The following is a 22,318-nucleotide window of genomic DNA, read 5'->3' on the forward strand; positions in this document are numbered from 1 at the left end:
TCAGGAGCTTCTATTTCCCCTGAAATCTAGCCAAGATTAAGCATAACCACATTTTGGAATCTTTGCCAGTTTGATGAGTGGAAAACATTATTTTAATTTCCATTTCTTCATTACTGAAGTTGGGGACCTTTTCACATTATCTATTGGCCTTCTGAAGTAAAACACTTGTTCATATCCTTTGGCCACTTTCTCCTAAAAGTTACTTCCTATTTCTTATAGATTTAAAGAGCAATCTGCACAAAGTAAACTTTTATCATTTGTTTCAAGTGTTTTTAGCACTGGTTTACAGTGTATTTACTTCTTTTCTTTCTTTTTAAAATTTTATATGATCACTCTTTTGTACTATGGTTTTGATATTTTATCTCAAGCTTAGTTTTTTATAAAAAGTCTTTCTTATTCCAGCCTTACTGTTTTGTTTTTTATTTTTTGCCAAAAGTAAGCTAATAGCCCCAACACCATTTACTGAATAATACAGCTTCCCTCATTGCTCCCCAACCACTAAGTTATTCTCTAGAGAGAAGGGCAAAGAAAGTAAGAATAAAATATTACTAACTCAAACTTTTAAAGCCACTTTGCAACGTTAACTAGAATAAAATGATAGCCAAATGTTCAAAAAAATATTATGTTTGCACCTATAAAAGAACATTGTATCTTCAAAAGTAAAGGACAATTCAGGGCAATGCCTATGAAAATTCTGTCTTTTTTACAGGAATGGACAAACTGATTCTAAAATTCATACGGGAATGCAAGGGGCTAAGGCTAAAGGAAACAATCTCAAAAAAGCAGCACAGGACTTCCCTAGTAGTCCAGTGGTTAAGAATCTGCTGCCGATGTAAGGGACTGGTTCCACCCCTGGTCAGGAAGATTCCACGTGCCACAAAACAACCAAGCCCAGGCGCCACACCTACTGAGCCTGCACTCTGAAGCCCAGGAGCCAGAACTACTGAACCCCAAGCACCCTTGAGCCCATGCTCCACAATTAGAGAGCAGTCCCTGCTAGCCACAACTAGAGAAAGCCTGTGCACACCAATGAAGATTCAGTGCAGCCAAAATAGAAATAATAATAATACTTTGTTTTAAGTTGACAGATTCATAATCCCTTTCAAAACTTAGTACAAAAGCTACAAAAATCCAAACAGTGAGGTACAGGTATCAAAACAGACATATGGATCAATGCCACAGGACTGAGAATCTAGAAATAAATTCATATATCCACGGTCAAATGATTTTTAACAAGGGTACCAAGGCAATTCAATGGAGAAAAAAATAGTCTTCAACAAATAGTGCTGGGTAACTGGATATTCCATGCAAAAGAATGAAGCAAGACCTCATCTAACACATATATGAAAATTAACTCAAAATGGATCAAGATTGAAAGCTATAAGCTATAAACTCCTAGAAGAAAACACAGATCTTTGTCACCCTGAAGCAGGCAGTGGTTTCTTAGATATAACATCTAAAGCACAAACAACAAAAGAAAAAATATAGATAAACTGGACTTCATCAAAATTTTAAAAGCTTGACTACAAAACACCAAAGACCCCAAAGAAAGTGAAAAGACAATCTAAAATGAAAGAAATATTTGAAAATCCTCTTAAAAGGGTCTTATAAATGCTGCAATAAACACTTTCACATAAACCTGTTTGTATGATTGTGCAAGTAGAGGCACAGTACATATTGTTATGAAGGATCCAAAATACATAGAGAATCTTAAAACTCAACAATAAAAAACCAAATACCAAAATCACGAAAGAGGCAAAGATGTGAATAAACATGTCTCCAAAGGTATGCAAATAGTCAAAAAGCACATGAAAGGATGCCTGATATCACTAGTCATTAGGAAAATAGAAACCAAAACCAAACAATACCATTTCATAACCCACGGGATGGCAATTTTTTAAAAAAGAAAGAAAATAACAAGTGTTGGAGAGGCGGAGCAGAAATTAATATAACAACTTTCTTGTATAAGAAAGTTCCCAGCATTATTATTCATATTAGCAAAAAAAAAAATCAGAAACCACCCAAATGTCCCTCAGTTGATATATGGATAAACAAAACATAGCATATGCATACAACATATTCTATAACATGGCTAAATATTGGAAACATCCTAAAATGAAAAAAGTCAGACACAAAATGTCACATTTACCCATTTACATGCAATATTCAGAACAGGCAAACCCAGAGACAAAAAGTGATCTAAAAGCTGCCAGAGGGTGGGGAAAGGAGAGAACAGAAGTGATTACTAATGGGAAAGGGGTTTCTTTTGGAGGTAATGGAAATGTTCTAGAATTAGATTAATGTATGACTTTGTGACTATGCTAAAAAACACTTAATTGTGTACGTTAAAATGGCAAATTCTACAGTACATGAATTATATCTCAAAAAAAAAAAAAGTAAAGGACAGGATCTGCTAAATAATGTCATGATTTACCCCAGCAACAAGAGAGTTAGTATTCAGCTTCTACGTGACTTTGGGTTTAAAACTACACAACCTGAATAAAGATTAATTGGGGGACTTACTTCAAGCATTTATAGTCATGGGACCATAGACAGTACAATTTCCCAAGTGCAGAAGATATAGAAATGAGAGTTGTAACCAAGAAACCAGATGAGCAAGCACAAGGTAATTATTTCCAGAGCACAGTTCCTTTGAAATAAACTGCTATGAGCCAAAGCACACTATAGCTGTACCTAACTTTAATCCAATCCAGTCCTTTTTATGAACGTATCTTCATTACAGAAAAATAGAAGAGGGATAAAATCACCAGCTACTTCAAAAGATTTTAAAAAATTAAAAATCAAACAGGATGTAAAAAGAAACTAAAAGAGAATACAAACAGTTAATAAACGAACCGAATTTTATTGCAAATGTGTGACACAACTGCACAAAAGTACGTAAGGAAGCAAAGAACCTGCCTAAGGAACTTTAGAAAGCAGATTTAGACTGCGTACTGTAAACCTAAGAAAAATGCTATACTGTAGTTTAAAAATGTATTTCTCAGACATCAGAGTGAAAAGCTACCTTTGCCTCTCCGCTTCAATCTACAACCACTAGACGGTTACACAATGCAACAAAACGTGATTCCGCCCAACACACCAATCAAAGCAGTTCAATGAGCTCAAGAATAAAATTAATGAACAGAAGGAACACTTTACCAAAGAGACTAAAACTCTAAACAGGAACCAAACAGAAATTCTGGAGCTGAAGAACAATTCAACAAACAAGATGAAGAATGAATTACAAAACACTGGAAATAGAGCAGACCATATGGAAGAGAAGGGCTTCCCTGGTGGCTCAGAGGTTAAAGTGTCTGCCTGCAATGCGGGAGACCTGGGTTTGATCTCTGGGTCGGGAAGATACCCTAGAGAAGGAAATAGCAACCCAGTCCAGTATTCTTGCCTGGAGAATCCCATGGACAGAGGAGCCTGGTGGGCTACAGTCCATGGGGTCGCAAAGAGTGGGACACGACTGAGCGACTTAACTTTATTCTAACTTTATATGGAAGAGAGAATTAGCCAACTTGAAGACAGAAACCTGAAATGATACAAAGTAGAAGAGGAAAGAGAAATAAGGTACTTAAAATAAAAAGGAAATTCCGTAAGAGCTATCAGAATCTTTCAGGAAGGGCAACATTAGGATAACAGGTATCCCACGAGAAGAGAGGGAGAAGGGAACAGGAGAAGGAACAGAGTTTATTTAAAGAAATAATACCTGAGAACTTCCCAAGCCTGGAGAAGGAACCAGATATATAAGTCCATGAAACTAAGAGAACATCTAATTACCTCAATGCAAAAAGACCTTCTCCAAGACGCTTTATATTAAAATTGCCAAAAGCCAGGTATTTTAAAGGCAGCCAGGAATAAAAGGATACTAACCTACCAAACCTAGATAGCATATTCAAAAGCAGAGACATTACTTTGCCAACAAAGGTCTGTCTAGTTAAGGCTATGGTTTTTCCAGTGGTCATGTATGGATGTGAGAGTTGAACTGTGAAGAAGGCTGAGTGCCGAAGAATTGATGTTTTTGAACTGTGGTGTTGGAGAAGACTCTTGAGAGTCCCTTAGACTGCAAGAAGATCCAACCAGTCCATTCTAAAGGAGATCAGCCCTGGGTGTTCTTTGGAAGGGATGATGCTAAAGCTGAAACTCCAGTACTTTTGCCACCTCACGTGAAGAGTTGACTCATTGGAAAAGACTCTGATGCTGGGAGGGATTGGGGGCCGGAGGAGAAGGGGACAACAGAGGATGAGATGGCTGGATGGCATCACTGACTCGATGGATGTGAGTTTGAGTGAACTCCAGGAGTTCGGTGATGGACAGGGAGGCCTGGCATGCTGCGATTCATGGGGTCGCAAAGAGTCGGACATGACTGAGCGACTGAACTGAACCTACCAAAAAAACCCCTAAGGCTTCCTGCAGATTTCTCAGCAGAAACAGGTCAGGAGGGAGTAGAATAACATTCTCAAAATATTGAAAGATAAAACCTGTCACTCAGGAGTATTCTAGCTAGCAAAGTTATCATTCACATATGAAGGAGAAATACTTCCCCAGACAAACAAAAGTTGAGGGAGTTCATCTACACAGACCTGCATCTACCAGAAACAAAAAGGCATAAATACACAGAACTTTGAGTAAGGAAACAAACTCAGAAAATTGCAACTCTTCATGAGCATACGTTCTTTAACACTTCATTATATCATAAAGGTAAAAGGGGGGAAGAAAAGTAGAAAAAATAACTACAGAAACTTCAATTTGCTAACAAACGCAACATGAACAGAGAAAATTAGAGACAACAAAAACACAAAAGAAAAAAAGGATGGAAACTATATAGGTAATTATTTCATCTTACCAGGAAAAAAAAAAAAATTCAATGTTTCTCAGGGGGGAAAGGTTAGCAATTCTGAAACTACTTTTGTGATTGTGCACAAGGACTGAAGAAAGAAGTAAATATATTGTGGGTAAGAATCAGGGTTCCTACCTTTGGAGAAGGAAATGAAAGGGGAAAAGCTGGCCAGGGGTTGGGGAGCTAAATGCGTCTTGAGGTACGGGATGGGAAGTGGCAGCATCAGTAAGAACTCGTGATTTTTATTTACAGATTGATAGATAAGGAAATAAAAATGTATGTTTACTACAAACGTGTATTACTGTACATATATGTGCTAGCTCTGTCTACTGAGAGGACCTAGAAACAGTAACATCCCAAGAGTACTGAGCACACCTGGCACCCAGATCTTGGCTTCTAGATACCAATCTCCAATAAAATGAATCTGCTGCTGCTGCTGCTAAGTCGCTTCAGTCATGTCCAACTCTGTGCGACCCCATAGATGGCAGTCCACAAGGCTCCCCCATCCCTGGGATTCTCCAGGCAAGAACACTGGAGTGGGTTGCCATTTCCTTCTCCAATGCATGAAAGTGAAAAGTGGAAGTGAAGTCGCACAGTCGTGTACAACCCTTCGCGACCCCATGGACTGCAGCCTACCAGGCTCCTCCGTCCATGGGATTTTTCCAAGCAAGAGTACTGGAGTGGGGTGCCATTGCCTTCTCCAAAAATGAATCTGCCTTCTTTGAAAAAAACGGTTTGACTCCATGGCTGTTGCAAACAGGTAAAACATGAGATGTACCTAGAAACTGTGGTATCAGAAAGTGAATTAGTACTCACAAAATTATAGATGCACTGTATAAAGGACACAGCAGGCAAATTTGTAATTGTTCCCAATAACCAAAGCTGGAATGATTTGAGCAACAAAGCATTATGTTTTAACTCATATGGTAAAAATAAATATCCACAGATCCATGTAAATAAATAATTGGGCAATTAGTAAATGGAGGGAAAAGATCAATTCTTAACATAGAACTGCAATTAGCAAATATAGAAGGAATGAGAGTACAGGAGTTCAGAACAGGTCTCCCAAAGATATACCACTTTGGCATGTGAGTTTTTTTGAGCTAAATGCAAAAGAGATCCGGTACGCTCAAGGGATACTACTGCTCACGCCTTGACAACCTACTACAGAATCTGAACTAGCGATTTTACCCAGAAAAAGAGTTACAACCAGAGATTAAGTTGCTCTATCAATATAGCAAAGCAAATATCTAATTACCAAACATGATCCTCTTGTCCTTGGAAGCCCTAGGCCCCTAACCCCATTCCTTAGCTCAGAATGGCATACTCATCTCATTTTACCTTCCTGTCTTTGAACCTCTCATATATGTGCAGTCTCTGACTCTCATCAATGTGGGGTTCCTATACATATGAATTAAAATTTGATTTTCTCCTGTTAATCTGTCTCATGCCATTCTAATTCTTAGACCAGCCAGAAAAACATAGAAATGTAAAGTTTTCTTCCTCTCTGACAAAAAAAACAGAAAATCATCATTAAGTAATCACCACAGTATTAACTGCTGCCAGCAAGAGCCTACAACAGAGGCAAAAATTGGCCTGTGAAAAGTATGACGAGATGCAGGATGCTTACAGTTTCAAAGTACCTCCTCACACGAGGAAGGTATTAATTACAATTAAATTATTACATTACGAAGAAAAATTACACATTATTAAACATCCAACTACCATTTCTTAAAGCCTTCAGCTAACAACTATTATTTTACCAGTAATAACAGAGTTTTAAAAAAGACTGTGGTCCTCTTTTGTTAAAGGAATCACTTTCCTTGAAATCTACAGACAAATGGTAGATTACTTCTCCTCCTTCCTCCTATGCTAATGACATTCATTTCATACAGTAATTGATGGACTTAATTTTACAGGCTATGGCAAACCAATCACTTATGAAATCAAAGACATGACTGTAGCCTTCTTCACACTCTGTACTTACCTGACTGAGATGGCTATAGGTACAGCAGGGAGCTGTAAAAGCCCTTTCAGCAATTTGTGGTCAGATACAATAGCATCAAAAGCTACCAACTTTGAATCTTAAGATTTAAGCTGAATGAGAATTACTTTGCTACCATAAAGTCACCTTTACTTTATTAATCTCTTGTGACAGATGGGGAAATTAATGTATAGGAAAACGGAACTGTTTTTTTTCCTACAGCTGCTGCTGCTAAGTCACTTCAGTCGTATCCAACTCTGTGCGACCCCGTAGATGGCAGCCCACCAGGCTCTGCCGTCCCTGGTATTCTCCAGGCAAGAACACTGGAGTGGGTTGCTATTGCCTCCATTTTTCCTACAGATATACCAATAAAAGATTCCTCAAAAATGACAATGCCACACAACTATATACATGTAAAGAAACATTAAACACAGTGAGAATATTAGAATGGTCCCTTGCATTAGAACTGAAAATACATGTTTCCTGGAGTCCCAAACACGAGTGGATGAGCTGGTGGTAATGTCCACACCTAACAAAAGAGAATAAAAAGATACCTGACAAGCAAAAGAAAGTCACCTATCCAAACCTAAATAAGCAAATCTGAAGAAATCACTGACTTCTAAGAGGAGGCTACTTGAAATTTTGTAACTGGATAAAAAGGAAAAGGACATCACAGACAGGAGGCCTGCCATTTTCTGAAACAAATAACTCACAACACTTCAAAGAACAGTAATACTGCTTTCAAACAGTAGAATTTCTGAAAGCTAGTGAAATAAAGAATTCAGCCTACATTAAAAACTTTTAATCCTGATTTTAACATTTTTGCCTATTAATAGAAACAAATCATGAAATACTCAAACCCAAGCCAACAGAGTCAAAAACAACATAATTTGAAGAAACTATGAGAAAAAAAGCTGTTATAGTTTGCTAGGTATCCCACTCATCTCACAGAAAAATATGTGAAGCCTTGAAATTAGAAGAAAGATCAATGCCAAAAGTAACATCCTCAAATCTATTTACCAACCAAGGTAAAGGAAATATTTATTTGTTGAACAGCTTTTTCATGAGGTAGAGTCATCATTCTCCCTTCACAAGTGAGGATATCAAGGCTTAGAGGAGTTAACTTCCTTGACTTTGGCTAGAACCACATTTCTCAATCTCAGCAGCACTGACATTTGGGGCCAGGTAATTATTTGTTCTGGTAGGGACAGCGGGACTGTCTTGTAAATCACAGGATGTGTACCAGAATCACTGGCCTCTATCCATTGCATGGCAAAAGTATCCTCCCACAGTTGTGATCAATGAAAACCTCTTTAAATGCTGCCAAATGCCCCATGGAGGGCAAAACTGCCCCCAGCTGAGCACTACTGAGTTAGAGTGAATAAGCCAGTATTTTCATTTAATGGACAAGGGCTATATGCCAGATCCTGTTCAAAATGAATGAGGAATAGCTGAAGATCTTTGCCCTAAGAGCTTGCTTTGAACCCTGGTTTTCTAGCCCAGTTCAGTTCAGTTCAGTCGCTCAGTCGTGTCAAAACTCTTTGCGACCCAATGAATGGCAGCACGCCAGTTGTCCATCACCAACTCCCAGAGTTCACCCAAACTCATGTCCATTGAGTCGGTGACGTCATCCAGCCATCTCTTCCTCTGTCGTCCCCTTCTCCTCCTACCCACAATCCCTCCCAGCAGCAGGGTCTTTTCAAATAAGTCAACCCTTCGCATGAGGTGGCCAAAGTATTGGAGTTTCAGCTTTATCATCAGTCCTTCCAATGAACACTGATCTCCTTTAGGATGGACTGGTTGGATCTCCTTGCAGTCCAAGGGACTCTCAAGAGTCTTCTCCAACACCACAGTTCAAAAGCATCAATTCTTCGGCACTCAGCTTTCTTCACAGTCCGTCTCTCACATCCATACATGACCACTGGAAAAACCATAGCCTTGACTAGATGGACCTTTGTTGGCAAAGTAATGTCTCTGCTTTTCAATGTGCTATCTAGTTTGGTCATAACTTTTCTTCCAAGGAGTAAGCGTCTTTTAATTTCATGGCTGCAGTCACCATCTGCAGTGATTTTGGAGCCCAAAAAAATAAAGTCTGACACTGTTTCCCCTGTTTCCCCATCTACTTCCCATGAAGTGATAGGACCAGATGCCATGATCTTAGTTTTCTGAATGTTGAGCTTTAAGCCAACTTCTTCACTCTCCTCTTTCACTTTCATCAAGAGGCTTTTTAGTTCCTCTTCACTGTCTGCCATAAGGGTGGTGTCATCTGCGTATCTGAGGTTATTGATATTTCTCCTGGCAATCTTGATTCCAGCTTGTGCTTCTTCCAGCCCAGAGTTTCTCATGATGTACTCTGCATAGAAGTTAAATAAGCAGGGTGACAATATACAGCCTTGACGTACTCCTTTTCTTATTTGGAACCAGTCTGTTGTTCCATGTCCAGTTCTAACTGTTGCTTCCTGACCTGCATACAGGTTTCTCAAAAGACAGGTCAGGTGGTCTGGTATTCCCATCTCTCAGAATTTTCCACAGTTTATTGTGATCCACACAGTCAAAGGTTTTGGCATAGTCAATAAAGCAGAAATAGATGTTTTCTGGAACTCTTGCTTTTTCGATGACTTCTAGCCCAAGTGATATTCAATTTTAAAACAAACTTCTCTCCACATACAATGTGACCTTCAACACCGTCCCTCTGGCCAGCCCCCACATCAGCCAACTCCTCCAGCCAATCAGCAGCACCTCCACTCACCCACTTGCACTGGTTCTACAGCTGTAGTCACTTCTGACTCAACCTTCCCCAGCATTCCCTATTATTGAGATACTGTCCAAGTTCTGCTAGTTTTCTGGAGGAGTAAAATGGGTCTCTCATCCATCCCTACCCCACATTTCCATCATTCTAATGTAGATACATGGCCAATTCCCCTCCTTTCTACCACTGGTAGAAATTCGAAGAAACTCACCTCTTGATCCTTCAAATGAATTAAGGGTACACATCAAGGTATAACAGACTACCAACCTCTAGGGTCAGGGGCTGGTAGATATTAAAGAGTGGTCAGCAAACACCATATCCTCTTTTTTTGGAGTAGGAAAGGAAACTGAAACTTAACATCCCATCACAGTAAAAAGCAGCCCTGACAAGCATTAAGAAAAGGACTCCGAGAGATTAGTTGACCTGCCATTAAAAAGCGGCTCGCATGCTATTCCTGGCACTTGTGCCATGCATCACTTTTGTCTGTTCCAAGCGAATGTAGAACTGACATTCAAGAGGGAAGTGAGATAAGATTCCCAAAGAAAGCCTGAACCAACTAGCATTTCTGCCCATCCCAATGTATAAACGCAGAGGTAAATGCAGCAAACATTCCACTAGGGAAACTCTAAAACCAACAATCAAACGAGTCTAGTGAAATAACTGCATATACGGGTGGACTCCGGGAGTTGGTGATGGACAGGGAGGCCTGGCGTGCTGTGGTTCATGGGGCTGCAAAGAGTCGGACACGACTGAGCGACTAAACTGAAGTGAATTCAATAAAGACATATATAGCACATTCATAACATGATGTACAGCACCAAAATGTTAATTTATTTAGCAAATGAAAGGCTTTGAGGTGACATAAAAATCCAGGATCTGTTTTAAAGTTGATCTTTATTCTATGCAGACAATAGAACTTCATTATATTAATGGTTCTTAGGAAATGCTTTATTGTGACTTTAAGACATCACAATCAAGATAACTTTAAATTCAGTACCTAAAATTCACAACCTAATCAAAAGTTTTAATTTATAATTCACAGTTAAAAAAACAAAACAATGATCCAGAAAAGTATTATGGGTAACAACCTAAATACTTCTGCCTTATTATTCTGAGTTTTCCTATAAAGGGTTGAACATTAAACACCAGTACAGGGTAGCAAATATATTCAGTGTCAGGGTCCTACTGCTATTCCAACTTTATCAGATTATTTGTTCTATGTAAGTAAATAAACAAATCAAAATAATTTCTACAAGGATCCTTCAATGTCTCAGAGTTTTCTGAAAGAATAAAGAAATGCATTGTGCTAAATTGCTATTATTTCCTCATGAGGGATACAAGTTTAAGTCTGTGTCATCATGAAATGATCAAAAGCCAAGCCAAAAGATCTCCCTTAAGAAATTATCATTAACAGGAATATTAAAGACATAATCATATTCATACATTCTCTAATACCAGATGCAGAAAGACTGAAGTTGAATTAGATGCCCAGTTAGGAATCATCTTAAAGTGATGCTTCTGACCCCTGCTGTTACTGTCTTTCTCCTTCCTTAACCTACTATATATAGCCTTGTAACATTTCATTCGTTTTTTTCCTAAATGTATCCAATAAGCTTAGCCTAAACTAACCTAATTTGAGTAATGGCCTTGTACAGTCAACTCGCCTTATTGCCTTGTACAGTCGGCTCGCCTTATCCACAGGTTCTGTATAGCAGATTCAACCAACTGCAGATCAAAAAAAAAAAAAATTCCAGAAAGTTTCACAGAGCAAAACTTGAATTTGTTGCATGCCAGCAACTATTTGCATTGTTTCTACAGGTATTTACATAAAACATTTAGATTGCATTAGGAATTATAAGCCATCTAGAAATAACTTAAAGTGTAAGGGAGCACCTGCACAGGCTTTATGTAAATTATGACACCATTCTGGATCACGGACTTGAGCATCCTCAGATTTTGATATCTGTTGGGTTCCTGGAACCAATCCCCAGATACTAAGAAAAGACTAGTTTTAGGATGTATACCTTTGTCAATATTAACTTAGAACCTTAAAAGCTGGAACACATATTAACCAATGCATATAAATAGCAGCCATATAAATTTAAGAGGAAATTGCACTGAAGGCCTTTTTTTTTTTTTTGAGAAATCTTTTCCTGCAGGAAACAATGGCATTAACCAAGAGTTCACCCAACAAGTTTTTACTTTACTGTCTTTTACCAACACTTGTCCTCATGAAAACTGTAAAAATAATCTTGTCACAACTGATGCCTGAAATTACTATAAAGAAAATCTGTCTTTTAACAAAGTAAAGGTGGGAAGAACTTTTGAACATATAAAGAGATCTTTAAGATATTACATGTAACAACGGTGTAATTTAAAATTATCCCAGCTAATTTTACTATCAAGCTAAGGTGTTCTTAGAGCTTTCCTTGTAGCTCAGTTGATAAAGAATCTGCCTGCAAAGCAGGAGACCTGGGTTCAATTCCTGGGTTGGGAAGATCCCCTGGAGAAGGAAATGGCAACCCACTCCAGTATTCTTGCCTGGAGAATCCCATGGACAGAGAGGAGCCTGGCAGACTACAGTCTATGGGGTCGCAAAGAGTCAGACACGACTTAGCGACTAAACCACGACCAAGGTGTTCCTTCCTACTTTAAAACAAAATTTAAACTTGATTATGAAATTTAAACAGATTATGGTTAACCAAGATCACAAAAGAAAATCAGCCTTGAGGTTCAAGGGGGATGTTCCCTAGACTATTTTGATTGGTACTGCTTCAGTTAACAGAGTTGAATTCTGCTGACATTAAATGAATAATAAAAACATTAAGACAAATCACATCTTTAGGGCTGAACTGTCAGAAGACATTTTACCAACATTCTCTGCAGCATCCTAACTCTGGGTTACTACAGTTTATAAAATGCTACCACATAATTTTTAGTTTCAACTCTTTTCTAGAAATAACTGATTAAAATTATTTTATTAACAAAACAACAAACATAATAAATTATTTTCTACAGCTAAAGATATAAAATATTTTTACAACTTGGTTTTCTATTATTTCCTGTTAAAGAAATACAATTAACATGGCTTCTCATCCCTTTTTCCTTACAGTTCCTCCAACTATCCTAACATAATCTTTTCTTAACACATTTCCAGTGATTAACAATTTGAACTTGAATAAGAAACTATTTTAAAAAGTGCAAAGAAACATACTATCATTTTCAAATGCTATCCAAAAAGCTCGAGTGAATTTATTCTAGATGGACTAGCCTATCCTCTAACCTTAATTAAGCATGTCCTAAAATCTTGAAGGTTATTAATCTCTATATTTAAGGTTACGTTAAATAGTTTCATGTGTATTAAATTTATAGTGGTTTTTCTATGTAAAAGACCAGATTTGCTCCAAAGAAAAAATCCATTATTGGGAAGGATTTGCAAATTATCCAGCTGGAAATAGCTTTTCTAATAAATCGTCCTTTTAAACATCCAAATGATAAATTTTTAAAAAATCAAAAAAAGAGCCATTTTTTTGTGCATCTTCAATTCCTACATGCTATCTGCTTTGATCTAGGATATGGATAAAATCCTAACCCACGAATGGAAGTGTAGGACCAGTCCCTGAAATTCCCAGGAAACCAACATTTCAGATACTTTCAGGGACTGACTGGAGTATTCATCCTGGAGGCTAAGGCTAAAATCTGGTCAAGGTTTGCGGATAAAGTGGGAGAAAGGTCCAGAAGAATCAAAACTAAAGAATAGAAAGAAATGAGCACCGTGGCTGAAAGGAGTCATACAGATGAAGTTGTAGACATGGCACATGCCCTAGGACCTCCAGGCTCCTGCTCCCGGGGCCACTGGCAATTCCATCCTGCGCACACCTAGAGGTAGGGGGAACTTACCTACACACCAACCAGAGGAGTCTCTGTTTCTGGGGAACAGCAGCAAGCAATCACTCAGAGGCTCACCAGGCTGTGTATCAGCCATCCTCCTGGGCACTTTACATACCAGGCTTCATTCTCTCCTTACACTCACCTTCCAAAAAAAGGCATTTAGCCCATTTACAGATGGAAAAACTTAGCAGCTAAGAAAGCTTTAGAAACTGAGTAACTCGTGAGACTTTTAGGAGAGGAAAAAAAAGTACCTGACAGGATTCAAATCCAAGCCTATCTCTTTTTACACTGTCCCCTGGTTTGTTGGCAGAGCTCCAATTTTTCTCTATGGGTTTAAGGCCTTAACACTAAAGAAAATACTGCCCTTAATTCTACCCATTCCGTAACTAATAATGACAACTTCATGCAGAGCATTCTGGCCACTACTGTACCCCCTTTCAATATTCAATGTTATAACATTACAATGTAAACACTAGGCAAGGCTATTTACAATTAACATTTACTGAGCACTGCCACATACTTTTTCTAAACACTAACAACCTAAACGCTATTCACATGGTATGTGTGTGTATGCTCAGTTGCTCAGTCATGGTAGACTCTTTTGAGACCCCATGAACTGTAGCCTACCAGGCTACTCTGTCCATGGGATTTTCTAGGAAATAATACCAGAGTGGGTTGCCATTTTCAACTCTACAGCATCTACCCTACCAGGGATCGAACTGGCGTCTCCTGCATCTTCTGCACTGGCAGGCGGATTCTCTACCACTGCATCACCTGGGTAAACTCTATCAATACCTTTATTTCACAGATAAAGAAACTGAAACAAAACCAGCTTTATTAATGTGCACAAGGCCACATGATGGTAAGTGGGGATCCAGCATTCAAATCAAGTTGTCTGGTTCCACAATGCATATCTTCAATGCTAGCCTTTCTCTCTCCCAAGAGAATTTATGCAGGGTTTCTCATTTAACTCTCCTAAATATGTAAGCTAAATATTATCAATCCCATTTATAAATGTTTCCAGAGGGGCTCAGAAAGATGAGTTTACTTAAAAGTCACACAACTTTTAGTGGTTAAGGTATAATTCCAATCCATTTGTTTCACACCCGTAAGATGCTAATAATATATCTTATCTGAAAGAGAACACTGTCTATAAAAAGGAAAGCAATCTAAGTATTTCAAAACGGCCAAATGGTTTTGAAAATTTCTAGGCTATATACAAGTTCTTAAAAATGTTTTAAGAAAAAGGAAAAAATGGTGTAATGGGAATGAAAAGCTGACAAAAATGGCCTCAATTATGAGGCAGAAACCCCCACCAGTTTCTAAGAATTGAATAACCTTTTACTATGAGGCCAAATCATTATTTAACCATAAAGTACCAAGACTCAGTCAGCCACAAGTGTACACCAAGCTTCCAAAGCACAACCACTCCCTCCCACCTCATCCTATCTCACAACCACTCCCTCCCAGCTCATCCCATCTCACAACCACTCCCTCCCACCCCAACAGACAATAAGAATCAGCTTTATTAGTCATACTCCTTTTCAAGAAAGAGCAAGAAACAGAAAAGCAACATATAACAACCCACTGACTTTAGGCTATACTCTTAAATCTGGTAACATTCTGGTAAACATGGTAAAGCAGAAGCTCAAGTTTCACATGCTATTTAAGATGCAACTACCAACAAACAGGTATATGAATGCTTAATATTCTTTGTCTCTTCTGAGGAAAAGATCTGCCTTCCTTAAACCTATTAATACAGACAAGGCAGAAAAAATTCAGAAAAGTGATTTTTCATATTACCAGCAAAAATCACTGCTTTCGAACGCTGTTTCTAAAGATCCAATTTAGACAGTAAACATCCTCTGCAGTTATTTACATTAGTATTTCAGAAAATGTCTTCTACCAATTATCCATCCAGAATAAAATTAAGCAAGATAATCATGCCTTTTGTCATATTTCCCTCACATCCCAGGGGTCTCAGACAACAAAATAGATTATCACATATAAGAAACATCTATTTTAAACTAACTAGTCCTACTTAGTACAATCAACCTTACGTTTTCAACAATGGAAAAACAAATTAGAAAGCTGCCAGAAAGCCCAATTGCAGCTCCGCTGTACCAGGTGCAAATTTTAAAAACCAAAGATACATGAGTACAAAATGTGATCTGTAAACATTTTTCATAGCATCTTGCAGCCCCACTTTATTAAAAAAAAAAAAAAAGGAATAAATTTAAAAAGATGATCACACACAAGTCAATCCAAAGAATAGTGCGGTTTTTTCAAGAGGGAAAAAACAACGACATTTATTCAGAGTTGTTCAACGATTAAAATAAAAAAAAGTGCTATGTATGAAAGTACTAAATATTTCATAAGGCCAAAGGAATCGAGTAACATGTGCATGATAATCCGGTGTATTTGCAGCGTCCAGTGGACGAACAGGTTCCACTGTCAACCTCCTATAAGGCATGTTTTGAAACGAGGAGGAACTTTCAAGAAAGGAAATCACCTCATAATATCTAGCTAAAGTCAGAGTTGATTTTTGTGAACTGAAAAACACTGAATTTTTTTCCCCAAAACTGAACTTAAATTATTGTTTTCTTTCTTATAAAGGAATCCAGTTAAATCAAATAAAGGCAAATACAGAGGAATGCAATGCAGAGCCTTCCCTTCCCATCTCCACCTCCCCTGGAGTGATTCCTCTCTGAGAGCCATGGAAACAGCAGAGATGCCATCTGAAATGAAAACTTCCCTTCCAAACCCCAAGCTAAAGAAAGCTGGTTCCTCCGGAAAGCATTATCAAGCTCAGTCACCCTACAGAACCTTAATTTCTGAAACTCCCTATGCTACGAAAATACAAGCTAGATATCTCAGGAAGGCAATTCCTTGGACTTCACAATCGAAGGAAAAAAATAAAATCAGAACCAAAAACGTGGAGAAAGACAACTTAAAAGCCAACCACCACACCCTCAACTCCGCGCTGCAACCCGCCTGCCGGGGGGCCTTTACCTTCATCTTCCATCGAAACTGCACTTGGGTTGATGGCTACAAAGTCTTTAGTGTCAGCCACGGCCACACTGGGAAGAAGGAGAGGAGGAGAACAAGAGAAGCCCCCGGAATCCCAGGCCGTCACCCCCGCTCCCGGCCACGCGGCCCGCGGCTGCGCCCACCACCCCTAGCAGCAGCATCTGCAAGAGAAACCGGAGAAGCAGCGCTGACGGGGGCGGGGAGGGACCACCGCCCACCGCCCCAGGAGCTTCAGGCCCCGCGCCCGCGCCCTGGCCGCCCGCATCCCTCAACTCAGGCCGGCCGGGCAGCGCCCCGGAGACGCCCCCAGCCGGGTACTCTGGACGCCCCCCAAGACCTAGAAGTTTCTGGAAACGGGGGGACAGTGGGTAATCCGGGCGCCCCCCCCAAAGCCCCATACCCTTCTCTGGGCTGCGGGGCACTCACCCGCAAGCTCGCGGGAGCGGCTTGCCAAGCGGCGGCGCCGTACGGGGGCCTCTCCCGGCGTGAGGGCGGTGACCGGGAGGGCGGGCGGGGCGGGAAGGGGAGCAGGTGAGGAGACCGGTCTCGAGCCGGCCCGGGCTCGATGCGGCCGTGCTGGTCTGCTCCCGCCTCCGCCTCCTGGGCTCCGCCCTCCCTGCCGCCCGCCGCCCCGGCGCGCCCCGCACCCCGGGTCGGCCCCGCACTCCCGGGCGCCCGCGGACCGAGCTTTGTCGCCACCACTTCCGCCGTGAGGGGCGCGGGCGCAGGCGCACTAACACGCCCGGGCGGGCACGGCGGAAGTGAGTGGAGGCCAGGCTGCCGGTCCGGAGGGGGCTGCGGCTAGGGGCGCCCGCTCAGATCCGATCTCCCCTGCTGTCACCCCTATCCTACCCCGGAGACGTGCTCGGCCTCTCCACGCACCTGCCCGGCGCAAGTGTGGGAGAGCCACCCGCTGCCCCGCGCCTGCCGCGCCTCCTCAGAAGGCAGCCGCGGGGTCGGTCCGAGCGGGCAGGCGCAGCCATGTTCGCGGCCCGCGAGATGTTTGAGCGCCCGGACGATGAGGTGGGGAGCCCCTCCCGCCGGGCGGCCGTCACAATCTGGGCGGGCGACGCGCTGACCCGCAGCCTCGCTTGCAGGCCTATCGCTGCTGCTGTCCGCTGACCGTGGGGCAGGTCCCCGCGGGGCCACGTCTCAGAGTTCCATCCCGATGGGGTTCAGCCTCAGCGCACTCGGGCAGAGGAGCCGAGATCATCGGTTCCAGTGTGCAACCGGAGAGGCTAGAATAGCTAAAGGCCTCGCGCCCCCAGATGGAAGCTAAGGAACCGGCGTTACCTTTAGACTCTTGGCACTTGAAATTTCCCCTTGCTCAGCACCTAACCGAGACCCCCATCAAGTCAGTTTTGATGGACGGTTGAGTTTAATAATCCTTGTCAAGTCTGACATAGCAGAGGTTGAACCTAAATCCTCTCGCCCCCAAATCCACTAGAGGGCAGGTCTATACCTGCTGAGTTCCAGCGCATCCTGCAAAGAACTCAGGAGATGGCCAAAGAAACGTCTTTCCTTATATGCTTAGAGGTGTTTTTCTTCATCTACACTTAGGCCTGTTGAAAATTTTGCCCCTTAGCCTTCAGGTCCTGTAACATATCCTTATGTGCTCTTACCACATGTTCAGCATCAAAATAAACAAAGGGACAGAGTTACCTATTCTGTTTGGCCCCAGGATAAGTGGAACTAGTCTAGGATCAAAAATCCTGATTGAAGGATTGATTGAAGAAACATCGCGATTTTATTCTGTGAGGTCACTTTAAAATTTCAAAAGTGAAACCCTAAAATCACACTATATATATAGCCATCTTTGGCTTATATGCTTAATGATTTTTGTTTGTTTAGGGCTGATACGTGTAAGATTATGATCGGTACAACAATGAAAGTTCTCTCTCTTACTCAATGTTTTAATCAATTTGGAATGATTGTTACTATGGACTTTGACAGCACAGTATCACATTAAAAACATAAAATATCTAAAATAGGAAATGCACAGATATAGACATTATTTGTTATTAACGTGTGATCTTACAAAATAGTAATTCTCCATTAAATTCTTTGATGACCTCGAAAATTTTTTCAAAGGCAACTTTTCACAGTTATCTATTGTAAACTGCAATACTCCTGCATTGCTACTGAATTCCTAGTTAATACCTCCTCCATAGATTTATCACTCCATGGTTTATATCTAAAGTAACTTACAATGGAATTTTACTCTTTGGTTGCCTCAGTTGTAAAAGCCATTATCTGTATTACCAAGACAAAAAACCTGATTAACACCAACGGGTTGTCCAGAAAAATTGTTACATACTTCATTCTTAACCCTGCAGTTATCTCACAAATTCCAGGAAATGGCAGTAACAGAAACCTGTAAAGGGTAGCTTTCAACCACTTAGCTGATTCTTAAGCTTCATCAACATATCTCTACAGTCAGTCAGTTCAGTTGCTCAGACATGTCCGACTCTTTGTGACCCCATGAACCACAGCATGCCAGGCCTCCATGTCCATCACCAACTCTGGAGTTTACCCAAACTCACATCCATTGAGTCAATGATGCCCTCTAACCATCTCATCCTCTGTCGTCCCCTTCTCCTCCTGCCTTAAATCTTTCCCAACATCAGAGTCTTTTCAAATGAGTCAGCTCTTCACATCAGGTGGCCAAAATATTGGAGTTTCAGCTTCAACATCAGTCCTTCTGATCCTCTATTCTATGCCTGTACACCACCTCCACCAAGCTGGCCAATATTAGTAACACCAACTTTTACTTCCTGTGTATATGAAAAGTATCGTTTGTTAACAATATTTAAGTAGGAGCAATGGGGAATGCTTTGGCTACAAGCTTCAGCAATCTCCCTTCTCTCAGCATCTCCTCTGATAAATTAACCTGCATGAAACTTTGATGTAGCAGTCTCCACTTCCTCATCTCTGCAGGAAGGGGACTAAAATGTATGAACGCTGCATTACCTACATTTATGTGTGTATATACACACAACCAGCTTGAACATCTGGAAGTTCACGGTTCATGTATTTAGAAAAGGCAGAGGAACCAGAGATCAAATTGCCAGCATCCGCTGGATCATCGAAAAAGCAAGAGAGTTCCAGAAGAACATCTATTTCTGCTTTATTGACTATGCCAAAGCCTTTGACTGTGTGGATCGCAATAAACTGTGGGAAATTCTGAAAGAGATGGGAATACCAGACCACCTGACCTGCCTCTTGAAAAACCTATACGCAGGTCAGGAAGCAACACTTAGAACTGGACATGGAACAACAGACTGGTTCCAAATAGGAAAAGGAGTATGTCAAGGCTGTATATTGTCACCCTGTTTATTTAACTTCTATGCAGAGTACATCATGAGCAACGCTGGGCTGGAAGAAGCACAAGCTGGAATCAAGATTGCCGGGAGAAATATCAATAACCTCAGATATGCAGATGACACCACCCTTATGGCAGAAAGTGAAGAAGAACTAAAAAGCCTCTTGATGAAAGTGAAAGAGGAGAGTGAAAAAGTTGGCTTAAAGCTCGACATTCAGAAAACGAAGATCATGGCATCTGGTCCCATCACTTCATGGGAAATAGATGGGGAAACAGTGGAAACAGTGTCAGACTTTATTTTTTGGGGCTCCAAAATCACTGTAGATGGTGACTGCAGCCATGAAATTAAAAGACGCTTACTCCTTGGAAGAAAAGTTATGACCAACCTAGATAGCATATTGAAAAGCAGAGACATTACTTTGTCAACAAAGGTCCATCTAGCCAAGGCTATGGTTTTTCCAGTGGTCATGTATGGATGTGAGAGACGGACTGTGCAGAAAGCTGAGCACCGAAGAATTGATGCTTTTGAACTATGGTGTTGGAGAAGACTCTTGAGAGTCTCTTGGACTGCAAGGAGATCCAACTAGTCCATTCTGAAGGAGATCAGCCCTGGGATTTCTTTGGAAGGAATGATGCTGAAGCTGAAACTCCAGTACTTTGGCCACCTCATGTGAAGAGTTGACTCATTGGAAAAGACTCTGATGCTGGGAGGGATTGGGGGCAGGAGGAGAAGGGGACGACAGAGGATGAGATGGCTGGATGGCATCACTGACTTGATGGACATGAGTCTGAGTGAACTCCGGTAGTTGGTGATGGACAGGGAGGCCTGGCGTGCTGCGATTCATGGGGTCACAAAGAGTCGGACACAACTGAGCGACTGAACTGAACTGAACTGATACACATAATATGCATATATATTATGAAACTTTATAGATCTAGACATAATATCCACCCTTTTTTCCCTCAAAAGATCATTGTGACGATCTGATAAAGATGAAGACAGGTGTGAATTATAAGCTATGAACGTTTAAGATTATCATACAGAAAAACCAGCTAAATTATGGACTATAAGGAGCTAAAATAAGATTGATGGCAACAAAAGATATTATGTTCAAGTTTCCTCTTAATTCTTCTTTAGAAATAAATGCTCTAAAAATCTTTAACCCCATTTTGTTAAAATCTTTAACCTATAAAATTAAATACATCTAATGCAAAAGGTGGTCACACATGAGCAATAGAGGGGCAATTTGTCAGACATCTCTTCTTTGGGGAATATTACAAAGAGGGAATATTGAGGAAGGACAGACATGATGTTCTAATTTTATTTATACTGTGCCTTATTACACAAAGGTTGTGAGCTATCCTGTTTTTAGTATCAAATTTGATAGCCGGCATTTTTATAAACCTGGATTATAAAGATAGATGTGGCCTTTAGGATTTAAAATTAACTTAGGAAAGGTTATTTTTTAAATCTCTCCTCAATGTCTTGACTTTTAACTTGTTTAAACTACTCAAAGTTAGTAATTAAGAAATTTTACATAGCTGCTGGAAGAAAAAGCTGTCATATTTGAAATTGAGTCTTCTAAAAGCATATAAAGACAATATTTTTGTAAGTTGACCCACTCCAACAGAACAAGAGAAGTATTTTTCTTCTTACAGGATAAAGAACACGCTAAAGGACATGCTAAGGGTCACATTTGAGAAAATACAGTCTTATTCCAAGAAATGTCCTATGAAATGAATGTCATAACAACAACCTGCCAGTATTGCTATAGATCTCCTTGGTTCTATGTTTTAGCAGTAGTGGAAGTGTAAAAGCTGGAAGCAGGAATGAAAATCAAATGGGCTCAAAAATGAGCAGTAGAAACAAGGGAATTTAAAGTATATTCTTTTAATTTTTAAAGCAGTTTATTCCAAATATGACTCAGGTCCCCTGTTCAAGGGTTCTGAGCATGCAGTGATATTTGGGATCTTTGGTACATAGTACTACCAATCTTCTGGGTTGGAGATAAGGGTAGGTCGGGGTGCAGGTGAATGAGGAAAGAAAGAGAGGGAGGAAAAATGAGTGTGACTTCACGTCCAAGAACCAACTCTGCACTTGATTATTTCCATGGAAAATAGCCATAGAATATTCCACATTACATATACAATGTAAAATTTGAGATTCAAATGTACCCATTTAAAAGCCACTCTGTCCAGTTTTCAAGCTGGCATAATTCATCTCTAGTCCCAAAATATATTGTCTATAATAAATACATAATAAAAAACTTATTGAATAAATGAGTAATCTGAAAAATTTTGTTGTTGTTCACTCAGTTGTGTCCGACTCTTTGCAGCCCCATGGACTGCAGCACCCCAGGCTTCCCTGTCCTTCACCATCTCCCAGAGCTTGCTCAAATTCATATCCATTGAGTTGGTGATATCATCCAACCATCTTGTTCTCTGTCATCCCCTTCTCCTCCTGCCTTCAGTCTTTCCCAGCTTCAGGGTCTTTTC

General features: G+C 40.4%; 1 protein-coding gene across 5 annotated transcripts in view; it reads right to left on the reverse strand.

Annotated features, from left to right (window-relative positions):
* Window positions 1-22,318, reverse strand: part of ATP2C1 (ATPase secretory pathway Ca2+ transporting 1) — a 155,774-nt gene that overhangs the window by 109,375 nt on the left and 24,081 nt on the right. The window contains exons 1-2 of one of the 5 annotated variants that reach the window (XM_070376157.1): window positions 17,383-17,399; window positions 16,483-16,661 (exon numbers count right to left, since the gene is read on the reverse strand). The exons of 2 other annotated variants lie outside the window; for them this stretch is intronic. In XM_070376157.1, coding sequence (XP_070232258.1) covers window positions 16,483-16,488 — 6 coding nt within the window. In that variant the 5' untranslated portion in view covers window positions 16,489-16,661; window positions 17,383-17,399. Of the gene's footprint in view, window positions 1-16,482; window positions 16,662-16,926; window positions 17,210-17,382; window positions 17,400-22,318 lie in introns of those variants that run through there. 2 more of the 5 variants (XM_070376156.1, XM_070376158.1) reach the window with 2 other exon arrangements.

Source organism: Bos mutus, chromosome 1, assembly GCF_027580195.1.
Source record: "Bos mutus isolate GX-2022 chromosome 1, NWIPB_WYAK_1.1, whole genome shotgun sequence".
Taxonomy (NCBI): Eukaryota; Metazoa; Chordata; class Mammalia; order Artiodactyla; family Bovidae; genus Bos; species Bos mutus.